The sequence below is a fragment of the Carettochelys insculpta genome, chromosome 11 (genome assembly GCF_033958435.1).
Source record: "Carettochelys insculpta isolate YL-2023 chromosome 11, ASM3395843v1, whole genome shotgun sequence".
Classification (NCBI taxonomy): Eukaryota; Metazoa; Chordata; order Testudines; family Carettochelyidae; genus Carettochelys; species Carettochelys insculpta.
In genome coordinates, this window is record NC_134147.1 from 17,591,372 (window position 1) to 17,608,768 (window position 17,397).

Sequence of the window (17,397 nt, forward strand, 5' to 3'; positions counted from 1 at the left end):
TGTGAAGGGCAGTGCTCGGTGTCTGTCCCGCTTGAATCCATGACCTTATGTGCACAGGGATCTCCATAATTTATTTCAAGATCTTCATAACCCCATAGTAGCGCCGCTCCACAGGGAACAGCGCACTCTGACTGACTGACTCGTGAAAACACACCATATGTGCACACAGAGATAACTGAAACGTACACACAGCCCCAGACATACATGTACAAACTCACTGAGATAAAAACTACACACAACTGAGACTTTGATAACAACCACATACATGCACACACAGAGACCCGCATGCAATCCCAGATACACACACACACACACACGCACGCACATGGAGAAAAAAAACACCATCTTGGGCACACCAAGGTAACAGCATCACACAGTTCCAGACACACTTGCACGCAGAGACAGGAATGGACACAGTCCCAGACACACACATGTACACTCCCAGACAGACAAGCACACACTCAGAGATGATCAGATACACGTTCTTGGACAAAACCCAACAGGTGTGTGTACATGAACAGAGTGAGAGAGCCAGACCTCGCCCCCGCCCCGTCGGAAGGTCAGTGGCTCCAGCCCATGTGCAGTGCTGTGCCTGACTCTGGGGCTGGATCCATTCCCACTCCGCCGCAGACAGCCCCTGATCGTTAGCGTATTGACAACGCAAGTGAGCTTAGGGCTGAAATTTCAATCGATGGCTCCAGGAACTGGATTAAAGGGGCTTTGATTACTCTACCGCCCAAGTGAATTAGCCGGAGGGGGCGGGCACCATTGGGAGATTAGAAAATAAGTGCTGAGCAGAAAGACAGGACTCCCAAGGTCTGTCCCCAGTTCTGGGAGTGCAGTGGGGTCTGTTGGTTACAGCAGAAGGGCTGGATGTCAGGTTCTGTGCCTGTCTTGGGGAGGACTTTGTCCTCTCGCTTTATCAGGTCACTGAGGATTTACTCCTCCCTTAGCCTGGTATAAGAGGGAGGGGGCTCTGGCCCTGCATCTGAGCTGGGAGGTGGGGTACTTGCGTCTGGCGCAGGCTGCTAGGAATGGCTCTCCCAAGCAGCTGGCTAACAAATCCCCTTCCCCCCGGCATGATTTGAGTCCCAGCCCAGGGTTCTCCTTGATCAGCTCTCATTACATGCATCTCCCGGCCACCAGCCTCGCGCCCTGCTAAGTGGGGGTCAGAACCGCTCAGGGCTTGGAAGGGAGACTTGGAAGGAGGCAGCCCTGGTTGGAGGGAGGGCGGCACTCAGCTGGGGTTGCTCTCCCCTGGGACTCACTGCCAGCCACAGTACAACACTACGGGGCCCTGGGCTGCAGGGAGGCGCCACTCTCCCCACGCAGTCATCGGGGGGTGGAGCTCGGGGGCAGGCCAGGAATTCCGTGGTGGAGGCTGTGGTGCAGGGAGTGGGGCCATAGAGGGCGTTGCGCTGTACGGAGCGGCTGGAGGGCGTAGCAGGTGTGCTACAGGGAGCAGGGAATGGAGGGGAGTTGTGCTGAAGGCAGGCGGGGAGGAAGGGTGCAGTAGAGCTGGGCGTGGGGCTGCTGTTGGGCAGGGGGCTGGTGGGCTAGAGGGACACAGTGGGGCAGGGCTGGGAGAGGAGGCTTGGAGAGGCGCTGTGGGGCTGGGAGTGGGGCAGGAGTTGGAGAGGAGTTGTGAGGCTGGGAGTGGGGCAGGGGTTGGAGGGGTGCTGTGAGGCTGGGAGTGGGGCAGGAGGCTGGGGCTGGGAGTGGGATAAGTGCCTGGCTGGGCATTGTAGGGTGAAGGGGTGCTGTGGGGTGGGGACCAGGTAAGGCAGGGGGCTGAGAGTGGGACAGGAGCCGGAGGGGCATTTTGTGTTTGGGTGGGCAGTGAGGGCCTGGACAGGTGCTGTGGGGCTGGAGGGATGCTGTGCAGCTGGGAGTGGGGCAGAGGGCTGGTGGGTTGGGGCCTGGACAGGTGCTGTGGGGCTGGAGGGATGCTGTGCTGCTGGGAGTGAGGGGCTGTAATGGTGGCGTTCCAGCTTTCAAATGGAATAATAAACAAAATTCTCTCAGATCTGTGCTCAGTGCAGGTACCTTGGTCCTGCCCACAGGCCAGGGGACATTAAATCTGGTGCACTGGCCAAAGTCCCACTCTCTTGCTTCCTTGTGGCCTCCCTGGAATCATTTAGGAGATCCTCCCTCACTCCCAGACTCAGACTGCAGCATGGCTGTGTGGCATTGGAACAGCCCCTGTGCCTCATCCCAGACACAACTGCTTCTGCGCCCAGGCTTTGTAAATCCCTGCCTGAGCCTAGATATGGGCTGCCCCGTGGGAGCCAGAATCATTCCGTGGGCGGTCGGGAGAGGGGAGTAATGTCCCCCTTCTTGAGGCACCAGATCTTACCCCTTCTCCTGTAGCTTGGATAGCTTCCCCCTGCTACACCCCAAGCCCTTCCCACAGCTGAGGCTACAACCCTGGAGTCCTGGCCATCAGCTCTCACCTTCACCCCTTCTCTGATGTCTCTCTTCCCCCTCCAACAGGACCAAGGTACAATTGGGGTCATCTTCAACGTGGGCACGGATGACATCACCATTGAGGAGACCAATGCCATGGTGAACGACGGCAAGTACCATGTGGTGCGCTTCACCCGGAGCGGGGGCAATGCCACTCTGCAGGTGGACAACTGGCCTGTCAACGAGCGCTACCCAGCAGGTAAGACTGGGCACTGGCTCTGCCGCCCACCCACCCAATGCCCGGTCCATCTGCCCCATCAGTGGTGGAAGTCGCAACCAGCCCTCATCCCAGCCCATCCCTACAAGGCTCTGGGTAAAGCTGCCATCCATCAGAGTCAGCCCTGATCTGTGCCCATCCCCCCTGCAAATGGTTCTGGGTACAGTCACCACCACCGTGAAACTAGAGCAAGATTCTTGGACATTACAGAGCATCCAGCATGTAGTGGTGGGAGATGGCAGGTACATCAGGAGAGTGGTTTCCTAGCAGGGGCTGTTCTGAAGTACTTGTGGGGGGGCGGCCTGTAGCTGGGAGGGTGGAATCTGGGGCAGTGCCTACTGGGGAATGCTGAGGAGCCAGTGTGTGGGGGTTTCTAAAGGGAGCTAGAATCAGAGGTACCAGGGAGGGAATCTGAGGTGTTTGGAGGGGTGCAGGAGATAGTTCCTTGCCAGAAGCAGGTCTAAAGGGCCCTTTTCTAGGGAGGCAGTAGATCTGAAATTCCCTTTCTCGAGGCCCCGGAGGCATTGACATCATCCCTGCTTCCCTGCCCTGGGAGAATCTCCCCAGTCCTTAGCAGTATAGGCCCTAAGACACAGACTTTGGTCTCTGTCCTTTGATTCTGCTCTAGCCGGCTGCAGAGTTTGGGAGTCAAGGAGGGTTAGAGGAAAAGGTCAGGGTTACAAATTGGTTCCGACTTCCACCGTGCTCCCTCAGCCCCTAGGGATGTCAGGGGATGGGGAAACGATGCCACATTTATATATGACACCCCCATGGGTTTTCTCTGTTCTGGGTCAGCAGATTCCTGCCTCCCCCATCATCTCTGACTGCATCACACACAAACCAGCATCCCAAGAGACAGCCAGGCAAGCTTAACACTGGAGATTATGCCCCTGGGAAAGAGTGGGGTGTTTGCTCCCCTCAGGCCTCTTCCCTGAGTCAGCTGGCATCCCCATGCGGTTTGGAGAATCACAGCTAATTCCCGGGGATGGAGCATCATGAGGGGGATGAGGAGGGGGTCCAGTCCTGGTCTCTACTCCCCACATATCCATTCAGGGCTGGGGATGAACGTGCCCACACACAGATTCTCTCTCACACACATTTGCAAAGCCAGGAATGTGAATGCACAGCTGTACACCCACACACCGGTGTGCCAAGGCACACACCCCAGCGCACACAAATTCACACTCAAACAGGCGTCAAAAGACAGATGTACACAAACACCACAGGCCTCCAAACACACACGTGTAGGCATGGGTGAGTGCCCCCAGCTGTCCCCACAACGCACAGCAGCATGGGTCCCAGCACAATGACATTTGGCCTTCACACTCGTGCACGGATGTATCTCCCACAAACACACGGCTGTGTGCTCCTTCTGTCTCCCACAAACACACGGCTGTGTGCGCCTTCTGTCTCCCACAAACACACGGCTGTGTGCGCCTTCTGTCTCCCACAAACACACGGCTGTGTGCGCCTTCTGTCTCCCACAAACACACGGCTGTGTGCTCCTTCTGCTGGATGGAGTGGGGATGCCAACCTGGACTTGCCCCTCCCTGGAGCCCATCAGTAGCGTGGTAGGCAACATTGTGGGTAGGCATGTGGGACGTGTCATACACCCGCTGACTGCACCGTCCCTGACACACACATTCTAGCAGCAGAAGTCTGGCCGTGTTGTGAAGTCACACATATGCCTCACCTGCAGCCATGGGAGAATCTGCCCTGACCACCCTGCCCACACCCACCCCTGCACTGCCTCTTCCCAGGCAGTCCTGCACCAAGCCCCTTACTGGAGGGAGTCTCACACACTGGCATCTTGAAGTTTTGGGCACACCTCCACACGCTGGTGTCTTTTCCACTCTCACGTGCATAACTGGGGGTCCATTGCGCGTTCCCCTCAAACGCTGTGCACACTTCACTCATGCACGCGCACAAATGAGATTCCACCCCAGGGAATGGTACAAACTCCTCCCCCCATCTCTCTGTGCTCTGTCTCTGTTCTCACGTCCACACGCACACTGAATCTAACCCCCCCGCACTTCTCCATCCATCCCCATCCGTGCGCCTGCTACACCATCTCCATGTGTACTGTTTCTTCTCCCTCACACAGCCCTCCCCCCATCTGCAGCCCTCCACTCATCAACATCTGCAGGCCTGCATGGATTCCCATCCACTGTCCTCCACCCATTCCCACCCACAGCATCTTCTCCCCACCCACGCCTCCATCCATCCGTCCCCATACATAGCTTTCCCTTCATCCCTTTACATCCGTCTGTGCCATCCATCCTCATGCATCTCCCTGCATCTGCCCAGCTATGTCTTTGCATGACACCCATCACCACCATAGCATCTGGGTGTCTCTTCCTGTTAGTGCCTTCTCTCTCTCCCCTTCCCAGCACAAGCCACCAGTCACAGGCTGGCTGTAGCTGCAAGGTCACTACAAGGGGAAATGCAAGTGGACATCAGAACACCGGCGCCAGCTTTGTGCCAGTCCACTCCGCTGGGTGCCCACCAGGTGGTCTCAGAGCCGCAGGACCTATGTGGCCCGTACAGAAGGTGTCACTGGGAGTGGGGTGGGAGATCCAGAACTGCAAGCTGGAGAAAGCCCAGCCTCCCACATGGGAGGGGCTGGCGGGGTTTGGAATCAGTAATCTGGTCGCCTCCCAGCACCTGAAGCTCAGCAGCGTGGCAATGCACGCCCATCAATTGCGTGTAACACCAGCACCCCACATGGTAGCGAGTGACATGCTGTGCACGCTCGTGTCATTTGCGCACGGGCAGGATCTGATGTATGGACAGAAGAACATGCGATGCACACACGTGCACTTCCATGGATGCCAGCACTCTCATATTTAGCCAGTGCACAAGCACATGGCTCCTGTGGCAATCCCCCAGCCTGCATGAGTGCTGGCTGCTGATTAGCAACCCGGGTCACTTCCCAGGGAGGGTCTGGTTTTAACTGAAGATGTTAATCACCTTGTTAATATCAGTGCTAATGAGAGCATAAAAATTAGGGGGTCAAATGGCAGCCTGACTAGCAAGGTGAGCATGGGCAGACCTCACAGGAGGGGTTTCTATAGCCCTTTCCATCAGAGAGGAGCCCACCTCCCTGGTCTACCCTTCCAGCACCTGGAAGAGAACCCAGAAGTCCTGGTTCCTAAGAGTCCTTGCTCCAACCAATAGGCATCACTGCCCTCCCAGTCCTGGGGATAGAACCCAGGAGTCCTAGCTCCCGCTGTGTCCTACAGACTCCTGATTTAAGTGAGTCCCCCACATCCTGCCATGTCTCTAACACCCTGTTCCTTCCTCCCCGCTCCGACCTGCCCACCCAGTACAGCCAGCGCACCACAGCCCAGCCAGGCTGCTCCAACCCAAACCCATGCGGCCCAGCAGCAGTTCATCTCCGTGAACAGGCGTGGGGGGAAGAGCGTGTCACTGTGACTCTGTGCCTCTGCCAGCGAATTCACTGCCCAGCCAGTGCTGCCTCTTTTCCGTCACACTCTGTTACCTTCCCCTCAACATGAGGGAACAGCTCGAGCATCTCTGCCATTCCACCTGCACCAAGGAAGGAGGTGGAGGTGCTGTGCTGGGACTCTGAACACCTGCCTTCCATTCTGTCCAGTCATACAAAGCCAGAGTCTCCAGCGAGCCCAAGATTCCTGAGTTCCATTCCCGCCTCTGCCCCAGGCGCCCCGTGTGGTGAGGGGCAGATCAGCAGGCCCTCGCTTGTCATGCACAGCTGGGGCCTGATTTCACAGCTGCTTCTGCTGTGACACCTGATGGTCTGATTTCCCCCAGGGATCAGCTACCAGCATACCAAGTTCTTTGGAGCACTGAGGTCTGCTCACTGCTGACACCAGAGATCCAACCAGCTAAAGTGTGGACAGGCTGAGCTGAAAACCCCAGGCTTCCTAGCTAGGCTGTAACAGGCTCACCAGCTCTGCAGATCAGGGCCAGACCAGTGGCTGAGCTATTTTAAAAGTCTGTGGCTTGGTTTCCACACCTGTACAGTTATTTGAGTTCCAGTAGTACCCAGAGACACAGACTGAGATTGGGGCCCCAGCTGCATCCACCTCCATTTAACCAGGTCATGCACAGTCCCCACAGCTAAGATCTGATATGTGATCCATCCATTGATCCAGATACTGCATAGTTCTGACCAACACCACGGATTGTCCCTTGCAAAGGCACCTCCTGCCAGGCGAGCCAACAGGGACTCCCAGTCATTAGAAAAGGGCAAATGTGATACCCACAGCTGAGCACTTCTGTCTCTTGGCCTCAACTGTTGCAGTAACACAGTGTCCACCTTTACTCCGAACCTGTTGTTTGTGTGTGATGCCAGTTCCAGAACCCAGCCACCCCGGGCATTCGCTAACCAGCTCATTTGTCAAATGTAAAGGAAGAAACATAAGGATCATTTCTAGTCCAGTCAAAGGCTTGGCTAAGATCGGGGGCCCTATTCTTCTGGGCATTGTACGCACACTAAGCGTCCCTTCTGGTAAAGCCTAACAGGCATTTGGGATTGAGGGCCCAGCCTGCATCTGCTGGACAAACAACACCCTCCCTGCTAATGCAGGTGAGAGAGAGATTCCTCCTCTGCTTCACTGGAACGAAACAGGAAGGCTGGCCCAGCTTTTAATGCCTTTTGGGGACATTCTTTGATTTTGCCAGTCTGGATTTTCAGAGAGTAATATGAAATGGAATGGGGGGTGGGGGTGCGCGTGACCTTGCTTGTGTGCCTTTTGCAGTGGGGGGGGGGGCGGGAGGAACTGGACAGAGAAACTCGGCAAAGGAAACTAGGAAAAGGGAACTGGTGCACGGGAAAAGTGTCTTCTCGCCGATGTGGCAAGGGGGACGCGTGTCACTGTTTTCAGGATATATTGTGTTTGGTAGGGACTAAAGGTCGATAAAAGTCAGTTTTAAACCCCAAACTGCACCGGAGCTTTCTCCTGCTAAATGTTGCATAAATCCGTTTAACATCAAGCCGCGCACCTAACACCTAAACTTTACTAAACTGTGTAAATAGCTCTCTGTGCTGCCTAAATCGACTAAACCGTCAACCAAACAGCCCCCCAAGCCAGTTAATTTTGATCCAACGCTTAACCTCTATTTGACCTCTCTAAACATGCTAACCTCTGACCTTTGACCTTCCAGATGGTGTGATATGTCTCTCTCTCTCTCTCTCTTATTTGCTTTTTATTTTTTTATTTTAACCGTCTACAAATCTTTTCTCTAAACTCTTTAAAGGGAACAGTGATAATGAGCGGCTGGCGATTGCTAGGCAGAGAATTCCGTATCGGCTCGGTCGAGTAGTAGATGAGTGGCTACTCGACAAAGGTAATTAATGATAATTAATTACGGTTAATTAATAAAAAAGATTTAAAGGTGCAGAGCTCGCCCGCTGCCATCCTGACATTCTCCTCCACCTCCTCTTCCAAAAGCATCTTGTCCAGAGAGCTCACTTAAAAATTAGTGGTGGGATTTGGATGGTAAAAAGAGTAGCTGCATGATTTCATTGGTCACTGAGAACTTGACATGGCTCTGTTGGTTAGGACAGATGCAGCCCATCCCTCCCCCAGCTCTAGGTATCTTGGGACAACAGTGTCCAATAAATGGAGACTGGAGTTAGCCTCTGGGAGGCTCCTCTCCAGCCCGTGGGACTCAGCCTGTGAAGAACATGGTGGGGTTAGCCTATAAGACTCATTGCTACTGATTATTTTAAACAATCCTAACTCTTTAGGATTCCAGGCAGTTGTGAATTGCAGAAGAATAAATACTGCAGATCAGCAAACAGATGGAGCCAATGACTCAGAGAGACACAGGCAGGGGAGACAGTAAGGGTGACAGGATTTGCTATTTCTCCCATAGAATGGTGGAGGCATGACACAGGGAGGTTCTCACACCTCCAATGCAGAGGTCAGAATGACATATTATTGTGAGTTGTTACTTTTCACTGGTTCCTGGAGAGAGCAGGGCACTGTTGTGCCAGGTGCTGCAGGACACATGCTCCCTCTCCCAAAGAGTTTACAGTCAAAGTAGGCTAATGAGAGGCACAGAGATTTCCCCATAGTCAGCAAGAGCGCCAGGAAGAGAACCCAGGAGTCCTAGATCTCTCACTCCTGTGTCCTGCCCCATAGCCCATGCCATCAGCCTGGGCCATATGAGACAGTGAAGGGCATTTAGCTATTGACTTGAACGGATCCAGCACATCACCCTGTAACTTCAAACAGCCAGAATCTCCCTTCCAAGAACTCCATGTATTTTTTCACAAGTTTTGTAACTGACTCAACTTTTCATAGCATGGGGTCACCCCCTGTTCTACCTCTGGGCTGAGCTCTGTACCTTTAATGCTTAAACTCAGTTGGGGAAAAAGCAAAACAAACAAAAGTAATTTTAAATCTTCTTTTAACCAGCTAATAATATGCTTTTAACACAAACCGAACGCTAAACCAGGCTTGTAATGTATTTTAAACTGATAAATTCAAAATGTCTTTTAATAACCAATTCTTAGCACGTTTTTCTAACTGGGATAAGCATCTAAATGTATCTTTTAATGTCTGTAACTTGATTGTTTAAACAACTAACAACCAAAAAAAATCAGTTAAAGGGACTTTAACAAGTTAATTTATTTAAAACAAAACATGAGAGATTTGTATATCTCTATTCATGTACACCTGGATGAACCAAAAAATAGCAAAACAAGATTTAACCCTTTGAGGAGTATGGGCTTTTATGTGTTGATTTTCCACTTTGGATGCTAAATTTCTTCATCTGGATTATATTTGGAATTTTAAACTGATTTAAAAAAAACTCTCTCTCTCTCTCTATCACCTTGTCCCCCCACCACCCTCACACACACAAACACACTAAAGTGAGATACACAACCCACCTCACCACACAAGGTCTAGTCTGGAAGAACTTGCTATGTTTTGAACTCTGGTCCTCAGCTGATGTAAATGGAGCGGTGGCAATTTACACCAGCTGAGGTACCAGTCCAAGTGGAGTGGAAACATCTGCCAAGTAGAGCTGCTTAGTGGGCAACATTCGCCCTGGTGCAGAAACCCAGCACAAGACATCTGCTCTGCTCAATTGGATTTAAGTGACGCATACGCCAGGGTGAATTTCACCCTTTAGGACTAAGCTATGCTTTGTTCATTTAAAAGCCTTTGGGATGGGCTGTGTTTAAAAAGAAATAAGGCAAGAGGGGGTTCATCAGACCTGTGCTTACCTGGACACTCATGTCCAAGCAAACATTAAATCTCCCACTTCTGCACACGGTTCTTAAATCTTGCCGGGGGGGAGGGGAGAGGAGCTCTTTGTCTAATATCTGATTTCATCGTTGATGCCCTACGGTTAACTTTTTTAACTTGGCACTTCAATGGACAAAAAGAGAGTGGTAGTTTCAAGCCTGGATCCCTCGTTACTTTCACTATTGTTTTTAGTCACTTTCAGGGCTAGCCCCAGGCTACAACATTTGGGTTAGGAAAGAGCAACAGGGTCAGCTCACCGTGTTGTCTTTTATTATCTTGGGCCCAATTTTCCTCTTGCTTATGCCAGTGAAACTCCTTTGACTTCGTTTGCAATCATCAGGAATCCTGCGTCCAGCTCAGGTGCCCTCCTTTGACAAAAGATATTGGAAAAGGTGAAGAAGATGCAGAGAAAAGCAGGAAAAATTATATGTGGGCTGAAGGGAGAGGAGTGCTGGACGGTGATTGATGGTATGATTGCTTAGCTAATCCAAAAGAGGAGGAAAAGGTGACTTGGTTACAGTTCATTGGAAGCAAATCCTGGGTACTAAGGAGCTCTTTAACCTAATGGAAAGAGGCAGAACCAATGACTGGAAATTAAAGCCAGACACATTCCACTGAGAAACAAGCCACACATTTTTTTCCAGGGAGGGAGGTTAGGCATGAGAACAAAAGGGCAGGTGTGGAGTCTCCATCTGCTCCCTAGGCTGGTTACCTCTCTGGAAGATAACTTGAATCAAACACAGGTAACTGGGATTCTTTGCAGGGTTAACTCAGTGACATTCTCTGGCCAGTGTGAGACAAGGCAGCAGAGATGATCTAATGCTCCCTTCTGGCCTTGAAATCCAAAAATATATGAATTTGTACTGCTGCAGCTCCGAATAGCCCCCTGGTCATGGACCAGGATGCCACTGCACTCGGCAGTGTACAAACACACAACCAGGAGACTCTCCCTGTCTCATAGAGCCCCCAGTCTAAGCCCAATATTCTCACTTCTTTTCAAAATCTGGCTACTTATTGTGGTGCCAGAATGCAGTGTTGCCGGCTTGTGGGGTTCAGAAACAGAGATTGGCTTGAGAACCATTGTTTCTTGTTTGTTTGCCTTCTGTGTTTTGAACCTCTAGGGCTCATATTTTCCAGCTTTTCCCCCGCGTAGCCAAGCAGTATGTCCTACTGGAATGGGGCTCAGGATGTCTGGGTGCTATGCCCTGGCCTGGCCTGCCGGGCCTCAGTTTCCCCTTCTGTAAAGTGGAGGCAAGCACCTCCATTGTAAAATGCTTCAAGATCTGTGAAGGAAAAGCTGTGTTATCCTGCACTCAGATAACCAGCACAATCTCTTCACTGGTACTCGGGTAGCTGCTGCAGGTTGCCTCCCCCTCCCCACAGCCAGAACAGCTTTATTAAGCCACACTTTATTAATTTAAAAGCCTTTGGGATGGGTTGTGGCCAGCTGAGTGGGGCTGGCTGTCTTGCCAGGGCTGGCAGAAGTGGGGAGGATGCCCCCCTGAGCCCTCAGGAACAGGACTGCACCCTCTGCCAGGATCAGCTGAGAGAGGCCAGAGGCGCCCCTCGACTAACCAGAAAATTTGATTATCTGGAAACCCCTGTGCCCCAGGGATGCCAGATAATCAAGCTGCTTCTTTAATAAAGAAATAAAACAAGAAGTATTAAAACTACTTTTTTAAAAAGAAAATAGAAATTCTGAACTAATCCCATGATTCCTTGAGCTGGGGCTTTCAGGAAAATCACCAGATATCATGATAATATCCCAAGAATTATCACCCCTGAGATCTAGTCCTGGTTTAACCTATGGCAAATGAAAGACGAATGGAGCCCACTATTGGCAGTAGAATCCTTCAAAAATAATAATGATCCCAGAAATACCTCAGTGAGGTTTTCTTTTTAAAGTTTGGATTTATTTTTACCACCAGTGCTGAGCAATGCAAAGATGCTCAAGGGTGTCAAGACATCCCCTCTAAACGAATGAGAATCGAATGTCTCAATCCCCTTGGCTGAAAACACCACAGTCAAAAGCTGTATCTCAGGAGGAGCTCTGAGTGACAGTGTCTTTTTAGCTCTTTGATGACTGAGAGTAGTTGATTTTGCTCTTTGGTGCAGCACGTGGGCTGGGGCCAGGATGAATTTGAAAAGGCCGCCTCAAACATGAGGGCCCCTAGGTTTGACAGCTGCCACAGGAACTGGGGTGCCTCCTGCATTTATAGATGGTTTCTGCTGCAGGAGATAATTGTGGGCTCTTTAAGCACTGATGCTCAGCCTTGTGCTGGAAGTGGGCAGTAGCCTCATAACCACCTTGAGGCTGGATTTCCCAGTGACTGGCACCCACAAATCTGAGCTGGCTTCTTCCAAAGCACAGATCCCCTTTAGACCCTGAAATAAAGGAGTCCTATTTCTCCCTAGACCTTCAGCGGGCTTCGAGGTCTCTTGGAGAAGCCCCTGGAGTCAGACTTCCAACATTTGAGACCCTGGCTGGCACACAGTAGCCAATGAGGTGAGGCCATGAAGGCGGTAGTCATCTGTCATGCTATCACACTATCCTGCTAAGACAGTGCTCAAAGGGTTAAAGCTCTAGTGGTCTGTGCTGAAGGAGCCAGAGATTTACGGTTCAGTCAGGTGAGGGCTGGCAGACTCTTGGTGTCACTGAAAGAGTGTGATGGGTATGAGGAAGAGAAGTTTGCCCTAGATTGGCACATTAGCCATATGCCTGTACAGGAGAACTGGAGAAGTGGCGTCATTCGGGGTTAGGCTTCAAGCATGAAAAATCTCTAGATCGGGGCTGATCACCTGCTCCCTGGAGCGGCTCAGAAGATACTCAGCCAAACACAGTTTTGTCAGCTAACTAGTCAAGTGCCATTGCAAGCAGCTTTGAGGGTATTTCATTTGGGGACAAGTTGGAAAATTGGGCTTTTTGGTCTGACTGGGGGGTGGAAAAAATAGTCGAAATCTCATATGGCTTTGCAGGATGGTGTAGCCTGCTCTTTTGAAGTATCGTGCCTCGGTTCAGTGCCAGGTCTGGAAGGGTTAGACTAATGCACTCTAATGCCCCCACAAAATTCACTGAGCTCATGAACATTCTGTCCCTGCTTGGCCAGCTGTTTAATCACCTAATCTGCCATTTGACAGATGAGGCATGAAGCCCAGAGCATCTAGGGATCCTATTAACCAAGTGTCTTCTTCGGCTCCAGCCACAGCTGTGGCCTGGTGGACAGTACAGACCTGGATCTCAGGACACCTGGGCTCTATTCCTATCTCTACTGCTGGGCATCTTTAGGGAAGTTTTCCTTTGTGTGCCTCAGTTTCCCTATCTGTACAATGTAAGGCACTTTGAAAGTGCTGCAGCGGAGCTTGGCATGCGTCTGGAAGGAGAGGACATGGCAGCCCTTGAGTGAACTCCCACTCAACCTCACCAAAGCAGCCACATCAAACCACCTTTTCATCCTGATACTTGACTTTCTATTGCTTGAGCAACATGAACAATGCAAGTGAGTTCAAGTGCTACCTTCCTGCAAATTAACTAGCTGCATATATACAAGCATCTTCCTTTGCAGAACACTCGTCACAGGTCCCACTCTGCTCACCCCTAGGAAAGGGCCCAGTCTGTTATAACACAGTTGAACAGCCCTTATTTGGAGAAGGGAATGTGCCTCCTTCCCTCCCAGCTACTCATCCTTTTATGATTAGCATGTTTCCATTTATATAGTCATGGGCAGGGACAGCACCAACCAGCCCAGATCCGGTCAGACCTGACCCCAAACCTCGATCCCCAGACAGTCCAGATTTGAGATCTGCGTGACGTCCACACTCCACTTGTCCTGGATCAGCCCAAAAGCTGTGAATAGAAGGCTCCTTCTGTGCAAGTTCAATGCAGAACATCAAGGTGGAACAGGGAAATCACTGACTTTGAGTGAGCTTCCCTTGCCAGCGTGCTGGGGAATAAGGGGATTTTGAAGTCTGTGGTGTCCTTTCGAAAAGGTGAGCTGTGCGCAATCAAAAGTGGCACTTGCCGTGGCCACTATTATGCTAATGAGATGCTGCATATTCATTGCAGTGCCTCATTAGCATATCCTGAAGTGTCTCATTAGCATCCCTCTTTCACATCTCCCCATCCTCACACATCTCCTTCTTTCCTTGCTCCTTCACAGAGCCCCTTCCTTCCATCCATCCCCAAACATGCCCTTCCTTTCTTCTGTTCCCCCCACGCACCCTACCATCCGTCCATCCTCACATCCCCCCTTCCTCTCTTCCATCCCCACAAACACATACACCCCTCCATTCATCCAGTCCCACCCCCTCTTCCATCCATCTGTAACACATATGTATCCATCCAATCCCATGCATACCCGCTTCCTCCCTTCCATCTTCTCACACACCTTTCCTCCTTCCATCCCCACGCACACCCCTTTCCATCCTTCCCCCCACACCATTCATCCATTCTCACATATCCCCCTTCCTTCATTCCATTCCCGTGCATGCCTTTCCCTCCTCCTGTCCATCCTCTAAACGCACATCCATCCGTCTGTCCCCGCTCACCCATCTGTCCCCAAACACCCCTTCCATCCACCCGTCCCAACACACACCCTCCATTCCATCCCCACGCTCATTCTCCTTTCCATCCATACCCCCGCATCCTTGTGCGCATCCCCACACACTCATACATCCGTCTCCACAAATGCTGATTCCTCACACACACCCTTCTTCCCTTGCTCCTTCACACACCATCTTTCTCCCTTCCATCCCCACAAGCACATATCCATCCTTCCTTGCAAACCTTTTCCCTCTGTCCCCCCAACGCTCATCCGTACTCGCATAGCCCCCTTGCTTCATTCCATTCCCACACACACCTTTCCATCCATCCATCCTCATATACCCACTTCCTCCTGTCCATCCCCGCAAACATCCATCCATCCATCCCTGACACCCGCTTCCACCCAACCGTGAGGCACATGCATCCCTGCATACTTACACACACTCTTCCCTCTGTTTGTCGCTACACACATCCTTCTTCCATCCCCACATCCATCCATCCATCTCCACACTGCTCCTTCCTTCCATCCCCACACACCCTTCTGTCTGTCCATCATTCTCCACACACCTTTCCCCACTCCATGTCTCCACTCACGCCCTCCTTCCTGTTCATCCATCCTTGTCTCCACACACACCTGCCCATCCGTCTGTTCCCCACAGCCATCCTTCGTTCCATTCATCCTCACACGAACATGCCCTTCCATCTGTCTCCATTCACACCTTCTTTCCATCCTCACACTCACTTATCAATCCATCCATCCCTACACACCCCATCCATCCCTTTGTCTCCTTACATACCATCCCTTCCATTCCTACACCAACACTTCCATCCTTCCGTCCCTGAACCTGTCCGTCCATCCATCCACATGCACACCCTTTCAGCCATCTGTCCATCCCCACACCCTTTTCCATTCAGCTGGTCTTGCACTTGTCCATCCATCTGTCCCCCCACACATCCTTCTCTCCATCCTCACACACCCTTCTGTCTGTCTCCAAATACAAATATCCTTTCTTCCATCCCCAATCATGTACACCCTTCCATCCATTCATCCATCCCCCCACAGACCCATCCCTCTGTCCCCACACACGTCCTGACTTCCATCTGTCCTTATGTGCTACCTTTCATCCCCACACAAACTTCATCGTTGCCCCATACCTCTGTATCTATCTATTATCTCATTCACTAGTCCAGGAGTGAGCAAACTTTTTATGTCGGGCCCCACTTTTCATTCCTGTAATTAGCTGGGCCCCCCACCTGTCTAACATAATCCAAGCTGATGGAAATGTTGGTTATGCTCATATAAAAAAAAACTTTTGATGCATATAAGAAAATAAGTCAGTGGAATGTAAACACTTTATTAATCGGTATATAAATGTGAATACAATAACATTTCAATATTTTTGATGAGCTGGGTGAGCCTGAGACCCATCAGCCGATTGTGCTGTGCCCTGCCTGGAGGGCCTGGCCCCCACTTTGCTCACCCCTACACGAGCCAATGCATTTGGATACAGTAGACCTGGTCTTTCAACTTGCCATATTAACCGTGGCCCAGCCTGGCAGTGCAAGCCCTGGGGTAGGCTTTGGTCTCAGCTCCCTGGGAAGAAAGACACTGAGGAGACACCAGCCCACTCCCCACAGAGCAGTCCAACACTCCCTCTGCCTGTCAGTTCATGGGGAGATGCCTCTGTGGGCAGCCTAGTTCCCCCAGGCTGCCCCCTTCATGGAACTAGAAGACTAAATTTGACTGGAGAAACTTCCCAGATCCTGATTTCTTGGCTGTACCATGGGTGGCTTTGCTTCTGCCGTCTGAACCCAGCTGTGCAGCTCCAACCCCCACTTAGACCAGGGGCCCACAGACTGGAGAAACTCTCCAGGTGGTGCTGGCTGATTCCAAGCAGGGATCCCCCACGTTCAGCTTCATGGCTTGCTACTCGAACCTTTACCATCAGCCCTGAGTGAGAGGAGAGAGCCCCTGCCCCTCTTCTTCAGAAGCCTGGCTCTCACCACGGCTTACCTTGGGGAGATCAGGGACAGGGCCGAGGGATGTTGCCTGTACAGAATAAGGAAGATGCAGCCTGGACAGACTGTCTACATCAGTTTCCCTGAAGAATAAAAAGCAGGAGACAGGGAAAGCAGAGAGGCAAATAGGTCTGCCTCAGAATAATAATACTTCCCTGGAGACTTTTCAGACAGTGGGGTAGCACCAGCTGCTCTGTTAGGCTGGTTTGCTCGTTCCCCTGAGAGACACAAACACACACACCAGCCTCCTGCTGGCAAGTCAGCTGGATTTAAACTAAGACCCAATAAATGTGCATTTGCCTCCACAAGGGTCTTGTGCCTCACAGATGAGCTGATGCTTCCCCTTTTCACAAGCGCCATGAGCTTGGTAATCCTGGGCACTCACAAACATGACGCGTCTGGCATTGCTCTCTTTGCAAGCAGCATGATTTTAACCCTCAGCCTTCCCAGCCTCACACCTTTGCCACTCACCTCCCACAAGAGCAGTGCTTGGGAGGAGGGTGTGCAGGGAAGGAATTCAAGAGAAATTTGATACAGGACAGTGTTGTGGGTGTGCACACACATCTGAGTGTGGGCCCTTAAAAATCCAGGTGGGAAATAAATCACATAACAAATAAGCTCTTTAAATAAGCAACAAAACAAAAAATCCACCTAATGAGGGCGAAAACTAATTAATGCACTAAACTCCCCCAAACGCAGAGAAAAGAAGTCAGTGGCAGGAGTCCGGGCAGTTTTTTGGTGCTGATTTCTTAAACCCAACAAAAGAAAATTAAAACAAAAATAATCCTATTTTCTAAAAAAACAAACAAAAACCCAAGAAGCTGAAACTCAGAGGGTTAAAAACCTGCCGATTTCCAGAGTATTCATCCAAAGCCGAAGCTGTTGTACAGTCAGAGCGTTAACCAGCTGAT

The 17,397-nt window shown here is 51.2% G+C and overlaps 1 protein-coding gene across 5 annotated transcripts in view; it reads left to right on the forward strand.

The window, feature by feature from the left end:
• The window catches only part of NRXN2 (neurexin 2), a 302,332-nt gene that overhangs the window by 245,435 nt on the left and 39,500 nt on the right, over positions 1-17,397 (forward strand). For 3 of the 5 annotated variants that reach the window (XM_075005502.1, XM_075005503.1, XM_075005505.1), the window contains 2 exons: positions 2,494-2,665; positions 7,925-8,014. In XM_075005502.1, the coding sequence (XP_074861603.1) occupies positions 2,494-2,665; positions 7,925-8,014 (262 nt within the window). The remainder of the gene's footprint in view (positions 1-2,493; positions 2,666-7,924; positions 8,015-17,397) is intronic. The other 2 variants (XM_075005504.1, XM_075005507.1) reach the window with 1 other exon arrangement.